This window comes from Branchiostoma lanceolatum, chromosome 9, assembly GCF_035083965.1.
Source record: "Branchiostoma lanceolatum isolate klBraLanc5 chromosome 9, klBraLanc5.hap2, whole genome shotgun sequence".
In the NCBI taxonomy this organism is placed as follows: Eukaryota; Metazoa; Chordata; class Leptocardii; order Amphioxiformes; family Branchiostomatidae; genus Branchiostoma; species Branchiostoma lanceolatum.
In genome coordinates, this window is record NC_089730.1 from 20683640 (window position 1) to 20702921 (window position 19282).

Consider the following 19282-nt stretch of genomic DNA (forward strand, 5'->3'; position numbering starts at 1 on the left):
TTTATCGTAAATTACGGTTTATTTGAGTTTATTTGACTAGCAAAAAGGCAATACACATCTGTTGGTCTGTGTAAATCTTGTTTTATTCGAAAGTATCATGGAAACAACAAGTGTACAAAGGCACAGCAGTACTTCAAAGAGCAGAACAATGCTCAAATTTCAAAACGTTTGGATTAACTTGAACTTTATCAAAACATAAATTATTGCTGTTAAGTCGAAATTATATTAGTTGTGGAATAAAATAGGCTACATAACTAAAGACACAATGCTACAAAAAGACACTACGACTATTATTCAATAACGACATGGAGAAAATTCAAACTTCAGTGGTGGTTCAATATATCTACATTGGTGGAGCATATTATATACATTTATAATATACAAACTCGGGTCATTTCACTAGTATGCTGTGATAGGCGGCAAACTATAGGCGGAGCACCCTTGTGCTGTAAAGTATTCGTTGTGGTCAAAGGTTTTTCTAATTTTTTTTGTTTCCACCTTCTTCAATTCTTGACTGTCTTTACATTTCAAAAGTGTCTTCAAGTTCAATAGTATCCTGTCATGGTCATTGCCTTAGCCAAGCCTCCACCAAAGTCAACACCATAAATGTTAGTAGCAGACTGAAGTCTGACTGTTAACGTTAGCCATGATAATAAAAATAATTATAATGATTATAATCAAAATCAAAAAGTTACTGTACAACAATTGTACAATGTATAAAGTATGTCATCTACTGATACATAACTACGGTTTCAAAAGGCTAATCTACATGATAAAAGAGTTGGCTGAATTCATCAGTGCGTCATCATATAGTACAACTTCCCTCTTCAACTATCTTTCCATGCTTAACAAAGTGTTTAAGTTGTCAGCCTTCCATGATTGTTTTGCTAAAAAAGTCTCATCTCAAGTCGTACAGTGACGAACTTTTCATGTTTGTAGGGTCTCTTTGCAGTACGTTTCTTCCTACGTGGGTGTAGATTATACGAGTTTCCAGTCCTTTACCCGCACATGTAGGGTTTCTCTCAAGTGTGTTTAGCCATCTGTTGGTTTAAAGAGCTTTTTTGTGGTGCAAAATAGTCACGAGTGTGTAGCCACGTGTTTGTTTAAATCACCTTTTCGCACGGTGGAATAATCGCACTGGTCGCATTTGTAGCGCTTGTCAACTGTATGCATTCTCATATGTTCGGATAGGTTCCACCTGTAAGCCGTCCTGAACTCACACTCCCCACACATGTAGGGTTTGTCTCCGGTGTGTTTAGCCATGACGTGTCGGTCCAAATAACCTTTCGTGGAAGCAGAGTAGTTACACTGGTCACATTTGTAGGGTTTCTCACCTGTATGCTTTTTCATATGAAGGTCTAAACTGCCTTTCTGAGCAGCAGAATAGTTACACTTGTTACATTTGTAGGGTTTCTCACCTGTATGTGTTCTCATATGGTAGTCTAAAGTCGCTTTCTGCGAAGCAGAATAGTCACACTGGTTACATTTGTAGGGTTTATCACCTGTATGACGCCTCATATGTACTGTCAGACGAGATCTGTATTCCGTCCTGTACCCGCACTCTCCACACATAAAGGGTTTATCTCCAGTGTGCTTAGCCATGTGTTTGTTCAAATAACTTTTTGCTGCAGAGGAATAGTCACATTGGTCACATTTGTAGGGTTTCTCACCTGTATGTTTTCTCATATGCACGGATAGATGAGCTCTGTCGGCCGTCCTGTATCCACACTCGCCACACATGTAGGGTTTCTCTCCGGTGTGCTTAGCCATATGTCGGTCTAAATTACTTTTTAATGCAGCAGAATAGTCGCACTGTTCACATTTGTAGGGTTTCTCCCCTGTATGCATACGCATGTGTGTGGTTAAGTGAGACTTGTAAGCCACCCTGAAACCACACACCTCGCACCTACAGGATGCATCCAAAGCACCTTGTGCTATTGTACTGTCCATCTGTACATGTTCTGTTCGAGTTTGCGCGAATAATTGTGATGAGTCTTCGGTCTGGTGCGGGGGAGGGTTGATACCGCACGTCTCTTCTGACAGAATCTCACCCTCCTTGCCCTGTTGTCCTGTCGGGACAGTCTCGTTCCCTCTGCTGTTTGTCTCGTTCCCAGGATGCTCGGTGTCCAGTTCTTCAAGAGGAACCCCACTGCTTGGCTCGTCCATTTCCAACACTAGAAAGTCAATCGACAGTTTAGAACATAATGTGTACCTACAACTTATAAATTGTCCATCAAGCTGTACTATTCAGCTCTCAGGCTACCAGCAAGCTTTGCAGAAAATAAACAAGTCTACTACTGCTTCAACCGAGCATCAATTCCTTCTTCCTAACGAATAAACTGACTTGGGACGGGCTTCGCTGCATTGAGCTGCCCCCCGTCCTTGTATATACCGTATGTAAATATGTAATTACTAACAACACTAAAAGTTTCACTCGTCTAGTTCTTTGCACATGTCCTTGTCTACCCCCTTTCTACCCTTTGATTGCACCTGTTACTAACACTTGCGCAGTTGCTAATAATCCGCCGTAAGGCGGTCTGAGCAGTATTGAAGATGATGATGAATATATGCGTAATAATGATTAATAATCTATCTATGCAAATACAGGACGTAACCTATTTGTGTATAAATAATAAAGCTTAAACTCTACAAAGTTTAGTAGAGAACCCCCCCCCCCCAACAGACACAGGACCAGTCCTATTATCCTATTAAAATAAACTAAAATATTCTTCAATGGGTGAGTTCATGACGCGACCTTCCCAGTTCTACCAGTCTCTTCACGTCATACTCTTACGTGCCCCCTCCCCCAGTTGCAATCAAAGCCGATAAACAAATCCAAAAAGTTATGGTCATTTAAACATACTCGACACACCTTGCTGCGTTCAAAGGAGCCTTGGGACACTTAGCTATCTGTTGGGAACGTTACCTGGTTGAGGCAGCGTTGAAGTCAGATGAAATTTGTCTCAAATTTGAGAGAAATATGACTCTCCACGAACAGTTCAAGATGGCGGACAGGAGAACAAAGCTACAAGGGGTAAAGGTCAAAGGTTACACACCTGATTACCGAGGCTGAAGACGGAAGACGGCTCACAGTACAACCACCGCCAAGTTACTGATTACTTTCTCCTGCATAACCGTAAACTACGGTGTACTAAAAACCTTTGAAAATGTCTTCTTTATCGTAAATTACGGTTTATTTGAGATTATTTGACTAGCAAAAAGGCAATACACATCTGTTGGTCTGTGTAAATCTTGTTTTATTCGAAAGTATCATGGAAACAACAAGTGTACAAAGGCACAGCAGTACTTCAAAGAGCAGAACAATGCTCAAATTTCAAAACTTTGGATTAACGAGGACTTTATCAAAACACAAATTATTGCTGTTAAGTCGAAATTATATTAGTTGTGGAATAAAATAGGCTACATAACTAAAGACACAATGCTACAAAAAGACACTACGACTATTATTCAATAACGACATGGAGAAAATTCAAACTTCAGTGGTGGTTCAATATATCTACATTGGTGGAGCATATTATATACATTCATAATATACAAACTCGGGTCATTTTACTAGTATGCTGTGATAGGCGGCAAACTATAGGCGGAGTACCTTTGTGCTGTAAAGTATTCGTAGTGGTCAAAGGTTTTTCTAATTTTTTTTTGTTTCCTCCTTCTTCAATTCTTGACTGTCTTTACATTTCAAAAGTGTCTTCAATAGTATCTTGTCATGGTCATTGCCTTAGCCAAGCCTCCACCAAAGTCAACACCATAAATGTCAGTAGCAGACTGAAGTCTGACTGTTAACGTTAGCCATGATAATAAAAATAATTATAATGATTATAATCAAAATCAAAAAAAATTACTGTACAACAAGTGTACAATGTATAAAGTATGTCATCTACTGATACATAACTACGGTTTCAAAAGGCTAATTTACATGATAAAAGAGTTGGCTGAAATCACCAGTGCGTCATCCTATAGTACAACTTTCCTCTTTAACTTATTTTTCTCCACTGTGTTTTTAAACAGCACGTGAACGTCTAAATTACCTTTTTGTGCAGCAGAATAGTCACACTGGTCACATTTATAGGGTTTAACACCTGAATGTGTTCTCATATGCACGGATAGGTGACAACTGTCGGCCGTTCTATATCCACACTCTTCACACATGTAGGGTTTTTCTCCACAGTGTTTAGCCATGTGTCGATCTAAATTGCATTTTTGTGCAGCAGAATAGTCACACTGGTCACACTTGTAGGGTTTTTCCCCGGTATGTTTAAGCTTGTGTCGATCTAAATCGTGTTGCGTTGTAGCAGAATATTCGCATTGATCACACCTGTAGGGTTTCTCACCGGTATGTCTTCTCATATGCTTGACCAGGTGGGACCTACTAGCTGTCCTGTATCCGCACTCCCCACACATGTAGGGTTTGTCTCCAGTGTGCTTTGCCATGTGTTGGTCTAAATTCCATTTCTGTGCAGCAGAATAGTCACACTGGTCACATTTGAAGGTTTTCTCACCTGTATGTGTTCTCATATGTCTGGTGAGAACAGATCTGTACTCTGTCCTGTACCCGCACTCTCCACACATGAAGGGTTTTTCACCAGTGTGTTGAGCCCTGTGCTTGCCCAGATGGCCTTTTCGTGCACAAGAATAGTCACATTGGTCACATTTGTAGGGTTTGTCTTCTGCATGTTTTCTCATATGTGTGGTTAGGTGAGATCTGTCAGTCGCCCTGAACCCGCACTCTCTACACAGGTAGGGTTTATCTACGGTGTGTTTAGCCATGTGTTTGTTTAAATAACTTTTTCCTGCAGAGGAATAGTCACATTGGTCACATTTGTAAGGTTTCTCACCTGTATGTTTTCTCATATGCCGGGATAGGGTAGACCTGTCAGCCGTCCTGAAACCGCACTCCCCACAAATGTAGGGTTTGTCTCCGGTGTGCTTAGTCATATGTCGGTCTAAATTACTTTTGATTGCAGCAGAATAGTCGCACTGTTCACATTTGTAGGGTTTCTCCCCTGTATGTATACGCATGTGTGTGGTTAGGTGAGATCTGTAAGCCGCCCTAAACCCACACTCCCTACACATGTAGGGTTTTTCTCCAGTGTGTTTCACCATGTGGTTATCCAGACTGAGCTTCCACTTGGAAGAAAAGTCACACTGATCACAACTGTAAGTTTTTTCATCTGTATGTTTCCTCATATTTTGCAATATGTGAGACCTTTTTGCTGTCCTGTATCCGCACTCCTCAGACCTGTAAGGCTTGTTAGCGCCGCGGTGTGCCTTGTGTTGGTCCAAAGCGTCTTTCCTTGCTACAGAGTGGTCGCCCTGCTCACATTTACTAATATTTCGTCTCATATATGTTGATATGTTAGACGTTTCATCCGTAATATAATGTAGTCACCTTCCGTGGATCCTTTGTCCCCAGCACGTTTTACCGCAAGTCCGTCCGTCTGCTCTGTTCGGCCCTGTACGTGAACGGGAGGATGGTCAGATATTACACCGCTCGCTTCCTCGCCTAGAACGTCCTCTTCCTTGTCCTGCTGCCTTCCCCTGTCTGTTACTAGGTCATCGCGGCAGTTTGTCTCGTCCACAGGAATCTCGCGGGTCCTCTCGTCCATTTCTAACAACAATAATATGTGAAAAAAAGGTTTTATAGACATTGAAAAGGTTTCCATACTATCCACATCGCCTTCTCCTATAACAATACGTAATAAGCATGTCACAGCCAAACAGCGAAGTTAATGTCAAATGTTCCGCGGCGTTACATACATAGTCACATGAAGCTGTCATACCATAATAGCCAAGGATAACCAAAGGAACAATGGAATCTCCCAAGAAAATTTGTACTGGGAGATTCCATTCTACCATTACTAGTACGAGCGATCGCTGTAAAATATATTTACTCTCCAAGTAGAGGATGATGGGGCAGATCGTCACCATCAATGGGGCTAGCGAAAAAAAACCCGGCATATGATAAAACGGTGACGATCTGTCCCACCAACCTCTGCTTGGAGAGTAGTTTATGTTTCACTCACTCACTCACTCACTCACTCACTCACTCACTCCCATAGCTTATTCAGCCGTCGGGGCAGCATGACTTACATTACATGACTTACATTACATGACTTACATTACATGACTTACATTACATGACTTACATTACATGACTTACATTACATGACTTACATTACATGACTTACATTACATGACTTACATTACATGACTTACATTACATGACTTACATTACATGACTTACATTACATGACTTACATTACATGACTTACATTACATGACTTACATTACATGACTTACATTACATGACTTACATTACATGACTTACATTACATGACTTACATTACATGACTTACATTACATGACTTACATTACATGACTTACATTACATGACTTACATTACATGACTTACATTACATGACTTACATTACATGACTTACATTACATGACTTACATTACATGACTTACATTACATGACTTACAATTACATGACTTACATTACATGACTTACATTACATGACTTACATTACATGACTTACATTACATGACTTACATTACATGACTTACATTACATGACTTACATTACATGACTTACATTACATGACTTACATTACATGACTTACATTACATGACTTACATTACATGACTTACATTACATGACTTACATTACATGACTTACATTACATGACTTACATTACATGACTTACATTACATGACTTACATTACATGACTTACATTACATGACTTACATTACATGACTTACATTACATGACTTACATTACTTATGTTTACGCCAAAAATAATTACTCAACTGGATAAGATTTTGAAACAGTCAGACGTTTCAGACAGTATCCACTGTCTTTCGTTAGTGACTAACGATGATTATGTTTAAAATTATGTTTAAAACGATGATTATGTTTAAAATTATGTTTACATCCAAGTAATCGCCTACCAGGACGTCAGACTAGATTACGGATTAGTATTCAAACTAGCTTGATTATCAAGCTTGGATACAGATCATGTTATTGATTGATTGATACGTAAACTAAATATTTCGTCCACGTGCCTCCACCTGTCTTTTGCCTACTAGTGCGTGACTGTGACATCATCGCGATCGCTGGTATAAGCTAGTTCGGAGTTGCTACTACGCATGTGCAGTGTCAAAGGTGAAGGCCCCCCGGCTCGTATACAGTGCTCGCCTGGACATTGTCTAGATTTGCATAACAACGCCCCGACTGGCTTTGCTCACGTCTCGGGGGCCTTCACCTTTGACACTGCACATGCGTAGTAACAACTCCGAACTAGCTTATTGTTCTTTGACTCTTCTTTTGGTTAAATATATCTAATCTGAAGCCAGAGATTCAAAGTTCACAATCTTGGTGCACGAGGCATGAACGCTAGGCTGCCCGGCAAGTGCAACTGTAGAGAGTAACGTTATGAAATTGAGATTTCTGTTCCATGTGCTCATGACGTTTCACTCTTGATGCCCCCCTCCCCCATTCAAAATCACGGTTATAGATTCTCCCCCGAAATACGGTGTTGTTCTAACGTTTCTAAGTAGTTAATTAAATAAACGTCTTACCTGTGTTCTGCTAAACTTGAGGGGCGTCAACAGAGCGCTTAATTGCCTTGAAATTCGTCTTAGATTTACTGGATTTACAGAGTAGACGAGTAGACCTGTACGCGATGGTTAAAATGGCCGACAATCGCAATCACGGGTCAGTTCTTCCGGTGAAAGGTCAAAGTGTACATGCCTGATTACTCAAGTGAATCAGTAAATGACCGACTGTACTGTATCAGTCGAGATAATGATTTGGTCTGTTCTGAAACAAGCAGGGACTGGTCCGCTGGTAGTGATGTGTGTGTTTTACTTCCATACTCTTTCCAAGATGCTGAGTGCTAAGCAGAGAAAGCAGTATGTACCATTTTTAAAGTCAGTAACCCGGCCGGGGTTCGAACTCACGACCTACCGTGTGCAAGGCGAGCACTCTAACTAGACCATTGCACCGGTTGCAAAGGAATTGATAAAAAGGTATGATACATGGATTTAGACAAGCAAAATGTAAACATACCTACAACAAAATTGAGCTTTCAAGTAATTTTATTCATCATGACATTAATACGGGCTCTCGAGAATCTCCGTACATCTTAAGACTCTGGTAGACTTAACAAGATTTTTTTCAGTTTCTCATAATCGCAACCAAATAAAAGAAACTGCTTTTATATATCTATGTATAGCAGGTGTAATACTAGACGCGGCCAAAGCTGTCCATAGTATAATAATATCACATATAAGTGTGTTTAATCTGATTCTATAGTGGACGGATGTACATCTCTATCATTGTGCTGTGACAGTAGGCCTGAAAGGAACTTCCATTTAAACGGGGAAGTTGTGCATCAATACCTTCGTTTTCTTTCTTCCAAAAATATGACATGAATGTCAATAGAATATATGGGTGTGCAAGCGAGCCGTGGCGAAGCCTTATGGCACTACCACTACCTACTTGAAAAAGGATCATGCTTCACCTAAATTGAGGATGACTGCTTTACTTTACTTTTTACTTTACAAGCAAAGGAAAAAACGCTATGCTTAGTCTTCAGTCTGTGGTTTGACAATTCAAATTTTCCCCATAACTACACATGAGATAGTCCTAGACTATCTTCAATCCGAATACAATGGGAGGAACAGATCAGCAAAATTCCAGTTTAAAGATTCATATATTTTTCTCTATTGGTTTTCAAGGAAAAATTGTCAAACGATGCAGAATGACCAAGATAATTATAACTATCACAAATACAATACGATCTGCACCTTTCAGTATTTTAGCTATGATGATGATGAGACTTTTGAAAACCTACCTTGCGCTCAATTTTCAACTTCCAAATCAGCCCTGCCAAAGTTGTATCAAAGCGTCTAATTGTGTCTATATTTGCAACTTGACAATGTCGCCCTCGCAGCTAAATTAGCTTTGATAACTGGGTGTTTAGAAATATGACTTGTAATACAAGGTGGTGTTTATTAGCTAGTCTAAGAAACTAGTATAGACTAGGAACTGTACATGTCACTTACAGTCGGCGAATCGCATTACCAAGCACAATATCACAAGCAAGTGTTGTCAGTGCTTTATTTTCAAGGTTAGGTGAAGATAATGTCTTTATATACAACCATACTTTAATTCTTGACCGTCTTTACATTTTAAAAGTGTTTTCAATAGTATCCTGTCATGGTCATTGCCTTAGCCAAGCCTCCACCAAAGTCAACACCATAATTGTCAGTAGCAGACTTAAGTCTGACTGTTAACGTTAGCCATGGTAATAAACATAATTATGATACTGATAATAATAAAAACTTAACTGTACAACAATTGTACAATGTATAAAGTATGGCATCTAATGATACATAACTACGGTTTCATAAGGCTTATCTACCTAATACAAGAGTTGGCTGAATTCCTCAGTGCGTCATCCTATAGTACAACTTTCCTCTTTAACTTATCTTTCCAGGGTTGACAAAGTGTTAAAGTTGTTAGCCTTCCACGATAGTTTTGCTAAAAAGTCTTATGTTAAGTCGAATTCAGCAGAAAAGTCGCACTGGTCACTTTTATAGGGTTTCTCGTCTGTATGAGTTCTCATATGTACTGTAAAGGTTGCGCTGTAAGCTGTCCTGTAACCGCACTCCCCGCACATGCAGGGGTTTCTCTGGTATGTTTAAGAATGTGACGTTTCAAATCCTTTCCCCGTGCCGAAGAATATTCACACTGGCTACATTTGAACGGTTTCTCACCTGTATGAGTTCTCATATGTTCGGATAGATTACGTTTTGTAGTCGTTCTGAACCAACACTCTCCACACATGTAGGGTTTTTCTCCACTGTGTTTAAGGACGTGTACGTTTAAATTACCTTTTTGTGCAGCAGAATAGTCACACTGGTCACATTTATAGGGTTTAACACCTGAATGTGTTCTCATATGCACGGATAGGTGAGAACTGTCGGCCGTCCTGTACCCGCACTCTCCACACATGTAGGGTTTGTCTCCAGTGTGTGTAGCCATGTGTCGGTCTAAACTGCATTTTAATGCAGCAGAGTAGTTACACTGGTCACATTTGTAGGGTTTCTCCCCTGTATGCTTTTTCATATGAAGGTCTAAACTGCCTTTCTGAGCAGCAGAATAGTTACACTGGTTACATTTGTAGGGTTTCTCACCTGTATGTGTTCTCATATGGTAGTCTAAAGTCGCTTTCTGCGAAGCAGAATAGTCACACTGGTTACATCTGTAGGGTTTCTCACCTGTATGCGTTCTCATATGGTTGTCTAAAGTGCCTTTCCGTGCAGCAGAATAGTCGCACTGGTCACATTTGTAGGGCTTCTGTCCTTTATGGGGTTTCTCGCCTGTATGCTTCCTCATATGCCTAGTTAGCTGAGACTTGTAAGCCGCCCTGAAACCGCACACTTCGCAACTGCAGGTTGCATCCAAAGCATCTTGTGCTATTATACTGTCCATCTGCCCTGTTGTTTGCGCGTATAGAATCCCAATCTCCTTATCCTGTTGTTCTCTCGCGCCCGTCTCGTTCACTCTGCTGTTTGTCTCGTTTCCAGGATGCCCGGCGACCCGTTCTTCAAGAGGAAACTCACCGCTTGACTTGTCCATTTCCAACACTATAAAATTTGATAGACATTTCAGTACATGATGCGTATCTATACTAAATCATAATTCATGTATTGTGTAGCTAGCTGCACAATTAAGAACTCGGGCTGCCAACAAGCGTTTAGTTCCCTTTGTCGAAAATAAATCAGTCTACTTCTACTGTTTCAGGCGAGCTTCAATTCCATCGTCAATTCTGTCCTTCAAATTACAGCATTCAGTCTGTATGATTACCTTCAACTCTACAAAGGTCAGACCACCCCCTCCCGAAAAAGACTGAACTAGTCTGATTCTTTTTAAATAAAATAAAATATTTTATAATATACTCATTACGCGACCTTCAGTTTTACTGGTCGCTTCCATCCATTCTGTATCATCACGTCACACTCCTATATGTCCCCCTCCCCTATTCTAAGCCGATCCAAGATGTTCATTAACACATTCAAACTGGCCGCCATGTTAGGTTCCGGTGACCCCAGGAACTCTTACCTGTCTGTTTGGAATGTTACCTGGTTGATGCAGCGTTAAAGTCAGATGAAATTTGTCTCAAATCAGACAACCAAATATCTCCTCGCCGAGCTCAAAATGGCGGACAGAAGAACAAAGCTACAAGGTGTAAAGGTCAAAGGTTGAAACCTGATTACCAAAGTTGAAGACGGGTCACAGTACAACCGCCGCCAAGTTACTGATTGCTTTCTCCTGCATAAGCGCAAACTACGGTGTACTATAAACCTATGACAATGCCTTCTTCATCGTAAATTACGGTTTATTTGACAGCAGGCCTAAAATAAACTGCCATTTAAACGGGGAAGTTGTGCTCTTTCTTAAAAGAATATGACATGAATGTCAATAGAATATATGGGTGTGCAAGCCAGCCGTGGCGAAGCCTCATGGCACTACCACTACCTACTTGAAAAAGCATCATGCTTCACCTAAATTGAGGATGAGTGCTTTACTTTAAACTGAGGATGAGTGCTTTACTTTAATTTTTACTTTACAAGCAAACGAAAAAAACGCTATGTTTAGTCTTCGGTCTGTGGTTTGACAAGTTAAAAATAAACTACACATGAGAGTCCTAGACTATCTTCAATCCGAATACAATGGGAGGAACAGATCAGCAAAATTCCAGTTTAAAGATTCATATATTTTTCTCTATTGGTTTCCAAGGAAAATTGGCAAACGATGCAGAATGACCAAGATAACTATTACAAATACAATACGATCTGCACCTTTCAGTCTTTTAGCTATGATGATGATGAGTCTTTTAAAAACCTACCTTACGCTCAATTTTCAACTTCCAAATCTGCCCTGCCAAAGTTGTAGCAAAGCGTCCAATTGTATCTATCTGCAACTCGATAATGTCTTCCTAACAGCTAAATTAGCTTTGATAACTGGGTGTCTAGAAATATGGCAAGTAATACAAGGTGGTGTTTATTAGCTAGTCTAAGAAACTAGCATAGACTGGGAACTGTACATGTCACTTACAGCCGGCGAATCGCATTACCAGGCACAATATCACAAGCAAGTGTTGTCAGTGCTTTATTTTCAAGGTTAGGTGAAGATAATGTCTTTATATACAACCATACTTCAATTCTTGACCGTCTTTACATTTTAAAAGTGTTTTCATTAGTATCTTGTCATGGTCATTGCCTTAGCCAAGCCTCCACCAAAGTCAACACCATAATTGTCAGTAGCAGACTGAAGTCTGACTGTTAACGTTAGCCATGGTAATAAACATAATTATGATACTGATAATAATAAAAACTTAACTGTACAACAATTGTACAATGTATAAAGTATGGCATCTACTGATACATAACTACGGTTTCATCAGGCTAATCTACCTAATACAAGAGTTGGCTGAATTCCTCAGTGCGTCATCCTATAGTACAACTTTCCTCTTTAACTTATCTTTCTATGGTTGACAAAGTGTTAAAGTTGTTAGCCTTCCACGATAGGTTTGCTAAAAAGTCTTATGTTAAGTTGAATTCAGCAGAAAAGTCGCACTGGTCACTTTTATAGGGTTTCTCGTCTGTACGAGTTCTCAGATGTACTGTAAAGGTTGCTCTGTAAGCTGTCCTGTAACCGCACTCCCCGCACATGCAGGGGTTTCTCTGGTATGTTTAAGAATGTGACGTTTCAAATCCTTTCCCCGTGCCGAAGAATATTCACACTGGCTACATTTGAACGGTTTCTCACCTGTATGAGTTCTCATATGTTCGGATAGATTACGTTTTGTAGTCGTTCTGAACCAACACTCTCCACACATGTAGGGTTTTTCTCCACTGTGTTTAAGGACGTGTACGTCTAAATTACCTTTTTGTGCAGCAGAATAGTCACACTGGTCACATTTATAGGGTTTAACACCTGAATGTGTTCTCATATGCACGGATAGGTGAGAACTGTCGGCCGTCCTGTACCGGCACTCTCCACACATGTAGGGTTTGTCTCCAGTGTGTGTAGCCATGTGTCGGTCTAAACTGCATTTTAATGCAGCAGAGTAGTTACACTGGTCACATTTGTAGGGTTTCTCCCCTGTATGCTTTTTCATATGAAGGTCTAAACTGCCTTTCTGAGCAGCAGAATAGTTACACTGGTTACATTTGTAGGGTTTCTCACCTGTATGTGTTCTCATATGGTAGTCTAAAGTCGCTTTCTGCGAAGCAGAATAGTCACACTGGTTACATCTGTAGGGTTTCTCACCTGTATGCGTTCTCATATGGTTGTCTAAAGTGCCTTTCCGTGCAGCAGAATAGTCGCACTGGTCACATTTGTAGGGCTTCTGTCCTTTATGGGGTTTCTCGCCTGTATGCTTCCTCATATGCCTAGTTAGCTGAGACTTGTAAGCCGCCCTGAAACCGCACACTTCGCAACTGCAGGTTGCATCCAAAGCATCTTGTGCTATTATACTGTCCATCTGCCCTGTTGTTTGCGCGTATAGAATCCCAATCTCCTTATCCTGTTGTTCTCTCGCGCCCGTCTCGTTCACTCTGCTGTTAGTCTCGTTTCCAGGATGCCCGGCGACCCGTTCTTCAAGAGGAAACTCACCGCTTGACTTGTCCATTTCCAACACTATAAAATTTGATAGACATTTCAGTACATGATGCGTATCTATACTAAATCATGATTCATGTATTGTGTAGCTAGCTGCACAATTAAGAACTCAGGCTGCCAACAAGCGTTTAGTTCCCTTTGTCGAAAATAAATCAGTCTACTTCTACTGTTTCAGGCGAGCTTCAATTCCATCGTCAATTCTGTCCTTCAAATTACAGCATTCAGTCTGTATGATTACCTTCAACTCTACAAAGGTCAGACCACCCCCTCCCGAAAAAGACTGAACTAGTCTGATTCTTTTTAAATAAAATAAAATATTTTATAATATACTCATTACGCGACCTTCAGTTTTACTGGTCGCTTCCATCCATTCTGTATCATCACGTCACACTCCTATATGCCCCCCTCCCCCTTTCTAAGCCGATCCAAGATGTTCATTAACACATTCAAACTTGCCGCCATGTTAGGTTCCGGTGACCCCAGGAACTCTTACCTGTCTGTTTGGAATGTTACCTGGTTGATGCAGCGTTAAAGTCAGATGAAATTTGTCTCAAATCAGACAACCAAATATCTCCTCGCCGAGCTCAAAATGGCGGACAGAAGAACAAAGCTACTAGGATTAAAGGTCAAAGGTTGAACACCTGATTACCAAAGTTGAAGACGGGTCACAGTACAACCGCCGCCAAGTTACTGATTGCATTCTCCTGCATAAGCGTAACCTACGGTGTACTAAAAACCTTTGACTTCTTCATCGTAAATTACGGTTTATTTGACAGCAGGCCTAAAATAAACTTCCATTTAAACGGGGACGTTGTGCTCTTTCTTAAAAAAATCATCCTCGTCCACCAGGACCTTTCCGCCCTACGTTACATCGCTCGCGGAAAAGGCCCTGGTAACACGGGGTGGCATCCATGGTTATTGCAGGTCGACGAGACTTGCTCATGAATAATTAATGAGCTAACCCTTATTTGGCACAAACGGCAGTTGTACCTCATGAATAGTTAATGAGCTAGCCCTTATTTGGCACAAACGGCAGTTGTAGCTCATGAATAATTAATGAGCTAGCCGTAACACGTAACCTGATTGGTTGATAGCTTACCAGCGTTCTTTGCGCGTTTGCTTCCGATGAGTGGAAGCAAATGGGTTTTAACTCCTCTGATTGGCTGAAGCTGTTTTGGAGGCTCGACCTGCAATAACCATGGATGCCCCCCCGTGTTACCAGGGCCTTTTCCGCGAGCGATGTAACGTAGAGCGGAAAGGTCCTGGTGGACGAGGATGAAAAAAATATGACATGAATGTCAATAGAATGTATGGGTGTGCAAGGCAGCCGTGGCAAAGCCTCATGGCACTATCACTACCTACTTGAAAAAGCATCATGCTTCACCTAAATTGAGGATGAGTGCTTTACTTTAAATTGAGGATGAGTGCTTTACTTTAATTTTTACTTTACAAGCAAACGAAAAAAACGCTATGTTTAGTCTTCAGTCTGTGGTTTGACAATTTAAATTTTCCCCATAACTACACATGAGAGTCCTAGACTATCTTCAATCCGAATACAATGGGAGGAACAGATCAGCAAAATTCCAGTTTAAAGATTCAAATATTTTTCTCTATTGGTTTTCAAGGAAAAATTGTCAAACGATGCAGAATGACCAAGATAACTATTACAAATAATTATAACTATCACAAATACAATACGATCTGCACCTTTCAGTATTTTAGCTATGATGATGATGAGTCTTTTGAAAACCTACCTTGCGCTCAATTTTCAACTTCCAAATCAGCCCTGCCAAAGTTGTATCAAAGCGTCTAATTGTGTCTATATTTGCAACTTGACAATGTCGTCCTCGCAGCTAAATTAGCTTTGATAACTGTGTGTCTTGTCTAGAAATATGGCTAATAATACAAGGTGGTGTTTATTTGCTAGTCTAAGAAACTAGCATAGACTGGGAACTGTACATGTCCCTTACAGCCGGTGAATCGTATTATAAGGCAAAATATCACAAGCAAGTGGTGTCAGCGCTTTATTATGAAGGTAATGTGAAGATAATGTATTTACATACAACCATACTTCAATTCTTGACCGTCTTTCATTTCAAAAGTGTTTTCAATAGTATCTTGTCATGGTCATTGCCTTAGCCAAGCCTCCACCGACGTCAACACCATAATTATTAGTAGCAGACTGAAGTCTGACTGTTAACGCTAGCCATGATAATACAAATAATTATGATAATGATAATAATAATAATAAAACTTCACTGTACAACAATTGTACAATGTATTAAGTATGACATCTACTGATACATAATAAGTAACTACGGTTTCATAAGGCTAATCTACCTGATACAAGAGTTGGCTGAATTCATCAGTGTCATAATATAGTGCAACTTCCCTCTTTAACTATTTTTCCATGCTTAACAAAGTGTTAAATTTGTCAGCCTTCCATTATTGTTTTGCTAAAAGACTCTAATGTAAAGTCGAACAGTCACGAACTTTTCATGTTTGTAGGGTCTCTTTCCAGTACGTTTCTTCCTACGTGGGTGTAGATTATACGAGTTTCCAGTCCTTAACCCGCAAATGTAGGGTTTCTCTCAAGTGTGTTTAGCCATCTGTTGGTTTAAATAGCTTTTTTGGGGTGCAAACTACAAGTCACGAGTGTGTGTAGCCACGTGTTTGTTTAAATCACATTTTCGAACAGTGGAATAATCGCACTGGTCGCATTTGTAGCGCTTGTCACCTGTATGCATTCTCATATGTTCGGATAGGTTCCACCTGTAAGCCGTCCTAAACCCGCACTCTCCACACATATAGGGGTTGTCTCCGGTGTGTTTAGCCATGACGTGTCGGTCCAAATAACCTTTCGTCACACTGGTCACATTTGTAGGGTTTCTCACCTGTATGCTTTTTCATATGAAGGTCTAAACTGCCTTTCTGAGCAGCAGAATAGTTACACTGGTTACATTTGTAGGGTTTCTCACCTGTATGTGTTCTCATATGGTAGTCTAAAGTCGCTTTCTGCGAAGCAGAATAGTCACACTGGTTACATTTGTAGGGTTTATCACCTGTATGACGCCTCATATGTACTGTCAGACGAAATCTGTATTCCGTCCTGTACCCGCACTCCCCACACATGTAGGGTTTGTCTTCAGTGTGTTTAGCCATGACGTGTTGGTCCACATGACCTTTCGTGGCAGCAGAATAGTCACACTGGTCACATTTGTAGGGTTTCTCACCTGTATGCGTTCTCATATGGTTGTCTAACGTGCATTTCTGTGCAGCAGAATAGTTACATTGTTTACATTTGTAGGGTTTATCACCTGTATGACGCCTCATATGTACTGTCAGACGAGATCTGTACTCCGTTCTGTACCCGCACTCTCCACACATGAAGGGTTTTTCTCCAGTATGTTTAGCCATGTGTTGGCCCAGATGGCCTTTGTGTGCACTAGCATAGTCACATTGGTCACATTTGTAGGGTTTCTCTCCTGTATGCTTGCTAATATGGTTGTCTAACGTGCTTTTTTTTGCAGCAGAATAGTCACAATGGTCACATTTGTAGGGTCTCTCCCCTGTATGCTTTCTCATGTGTTTGGTTAGCTGAGACTTGTAAGCCACCCTGAAACCGCACACCTCGCAACTGTAGGATTTATCCAAAGCATCTTGTGCTATTATACTGTCCATCTGTACATGTTCTGTTCGAGTTTGCGCGAATACTTGTGATGAGTCTTCGGTCTGGTGCGGGGGAGGGTTAAAACCGCACGTCTCTTTTGACAGGATCTCACTCTCATTGTCCTGTTGTCCTGTCGTGACAGTCTCGTTCCCTCTGTTGTTTGTCTCGTTCCCAGGATGCTCGGTGTCCAGTTCTTCAAGAGGAACCCCACTGCTTGGCTCGTCCATTTCCAACACTAGAAAGTCAATCGACAGTTTAGAACATAATGTGTACCTACAACTTATAAATTGTCCATCAAGCTGTACAATTCAGCTCTCAGGCTACCAGCAAGCTTTGCAGAAAATAAACAAGTCTACTTCTGCTTCAACCGAGCATCAATTCCTTCTTCCTAACGAATAAACTGACTTGGGACGGGCTTCGCTGCATTGAGCTGCCCCCCGTCCTTGTATACTGTATACCGTATGTAAATATGTAATTACTAACAACACTAAAAGTTTCACTCGTCTAGTTCTTTGCACATCCAGTCCTATTATCCTATTAAAATAAACTAAAATATCCTTGCATGGGTGAGTTCATGACGCGGCCTTCGCAGTTCTACCAGTCTCTTCACGTCATACTCTTACGTCCCCCTCCCCCAATCAAAGCCGATAAACAAATCCAAAAAGTTATGGTCATTTAAACATACTCGACACACCTTGCTGCGTTCAAATGAGCCTTGGGACACTTAGCTATCTGTTGGGAACGTTACCTGATTGAGGAAGCGTTGAAGTCAGATGAAATTTGTCTCAAATTTGAGAGAAATATGACTGTCCACGAACAGTTCAAGATGGCGGACAGGAGAACAAAGCTACAAGGGGTAAAGGTCAAAAGTTACACACCTGATTACCAAGGCTGAAGACGGAAGACGGCTCACAGTACAACCACCGCCAAGTTCTCCTGCATAACCGTAAACTACGGTGTACTGAAAACCTTTGTAAATGTATTCTTTATCGTAAATTACGGTTTATTTGAGATTATTTGACTAGCAAAAAGGCAATACACATCTGTTGGTCTGTGTAAATCTTGTTTTATTCGAAAGTATCATGGAAACAACAAGTGTACAAAGGCACAGCAGTACTTCAAAGAGCAGAACATTGCTCAAATTTCAAAACGTTTGGATTAACGTGAACTTTATCAAAACATACATTATTGCTGTTAAGTCGAAATTATATTAGTTGTGGAATAAAATAGGCTACATAACTAAAGACACAATGCTACAAAAAGACACTACGACTATTATTCAATAACGACATGGAGAAAATTCAAACTTCAGTGGTGGTTCAATATATCTACATTGGTGGAGCATATTATATACATTTATAATATACAAACTCGGGTCATTTTACTAGTATGCTGTGATAGGCGGCAAACTATAGGCGGAGTACCTTTGTGCTGTAAAGTATTCGTAGTGGTCAAAGGTTTTTGGCGACGCCTCAGGGGCGAGCCAAATTTTTACTATATTGTGTGCAGATTGCAAGAATTCTAGGAATTGTACAGGAATGTGAAAGTCCATGGGACGATAACTCAAGAATGCCTGGATGTATTGTCTTCATATTTTGTAGGTGGGTAGGTCTGTGGGAGACCTTGTAATGATTGGATTTTGGGCCCCCTAGCGACTTTCTATGGTACTGCAGGGGAACTTTCACTTTTCAAATCTCGTCTTCTGAACATGCTATAGTCATGATTTTTAAGTGGTGGATAGCTCTTTGTAAGGAAAATATGTTCTGTAGATTTGGACCCCCTAGTGGCTTTTTTTGGAACTGCAGAAGCTGATTTTGACTCAAACTTTGAAAGAGAATAACGCAAGAAGGGTATGACGGATCATCATAATTTTTGGTGTGTAGATAGCTTA

The 19282-nt window shown here is 40.5% G+C and overlaps 5 protein-coding genes across 5 annotated transcripts; all 5 read right to left on the reverse strand.

The window, feature by feature from the left end:
* Window positions 1-61: 61 nt before the first annotated feature.
* Window positions 62-3049, reverse strand: LOC136442296 (gastrula zinc finger protein XlCGF57.1-like). Its single transcript, XM_066439075.1, has 2 exons — window positions 2927-3049; window positions 62-2174 (listed from the first exon to the last, which is right to left on the reverse strand). The coding sequence occupies exon 2, from the start codon at window positions 2164-2166 to the stop codon at window positions 1078-1080; it is 1089 nt and encodes a 362-aa protein (XP_066295172.1). The 5' UTR covers window positions 2167-2174; window positions 2927-3049; the 3' UTR covers window positions 62-1077.
* Window positions 3050-3978: 929 nt separating this feature from the next.
* Window positions 3979-7985, reverse strand: LOC136442688 (zinc finger protein 761-like). The gene is made up of 2 exons (XM_066439631.1): window positions 7607-7985; window positions 3979-5632 (listed from the first exon to the last, which is right to left on the reverse strand). The coding sequence occupies exon 2, from the start codon at window positions 5365-5367 to the stop codon at window positions 3979-3981; it is 1389 nt and encodes a 462-aa protein (XP_066295728.1). The 5' UTR covers window positions 5368-5632; window positions 7607-7985.
* A 1131-nt stretch (window positions 7986-9116) lies between these two features.
* LOC136442306 (zinc finger protein 782-like) lies at window positions 9117-11293 on the reverse strand. Its single transcript, XM_066439089.1, has 2 exons — window positions 11157-11293; window positions 9117-10681 (listed from the first exon to the last, which is right to left on the reverse strand). The coding sequence occupies exon 2, from the start codon at window positions 10671-10673 to the stop codon at window positions 9654-9656; it is 1020 nt and encodes a 339-aa protein (XP_066295186.1). The 5' UTR covers window positions 10674-10681; window positions 11157-11293; the 3' UTR covers window positions 9117-9653.
* A 900-nt stretch (window positions 11294-12193) lies between these two features.
* LOC136442305 (zinc finger protein 782-like) lies at window positions 12194-14329 on the reverse strand. The gene is made up of 2 exons (XM_066439087.1): window positions 14215-14329; window positions 12194-13739 (listed from the first exon to the last, which is right to left on the reverse strand). Exon 2 carries the CDS (start codon window positions 13729-13731, stop codon window positions 12712-12714), a length of 1020 nt encoding a protein of 339 aa, XP_066295184.1. The 5' UTR covers window positions 13732-13739; window positions 14215-14329; the 3' UTR covers window positions 12194-12711.
* A 2221-nt stretch (window positions 14330-16550) lies between these two features.
* Window positions 16551-18245, reverse strand: LOC136442689 (gastrula zinc finger protein XlCGF57.1-like). Its single transcript, XM_066439632.1, has 2 exons — window positions 18140-18245; window positions 16551-17626 (listed from the first exon to the last, which is right to left on the reverse strand). The coding sequence occupies exon 2, from the start codon at window positions 17616-17618 to the stop codon at window positions 16551-16553; it is 1068 nt and encodes a 355-aa protein (XP_066295729.1). The 5' UTR covers window positions 17619-17626; window positions 18140-18245.
* Window positions 18246-19282: the final 1037 nt, after the last annotated feature.

What these genes read in the sequence shown, in the direction of transcription:
- LOC136442296 (XM_066439075.1), bottom strand. Translation starts at nt 2,166, where the DNA reads ATGGACGAGCCAAGCAGTGGGGTTCCTCTTGAAGAACTGGACACCGAG.
- LOC136442305 (XM_066439087.1), bottom strand. Translation starts at nt 13,731, where the DNA reads ATGGACAAGTCAAGCGGTGAGTTTCCTCTTGAAGAACGGGTCGCCGGG.
- LOC136442688 (XM_066439631.1), bottom strand. Translation starts at nt 5,367, where the DNA reads ATGAGACGAAATATTAGTAAATGTGAGCAGGGCGACCACTCTGTAGCA.
- LOC136442689 (XM_066439632.1), bottom strand. Translation starts at nt 17,618, where the DNA reads ATGGACGAGCCAAGCAGTGGGGTTCCTCTTGAAGAACTGGACACCGAG.
- LOC136442306 (XM_066439089.1), bottom strand. Translation starts at nt 10,673, where the DNA reads ATGGACAAGTCAAGCGGTGAGTTTCCTCTTGAAGAACGGGTCGCCGGG.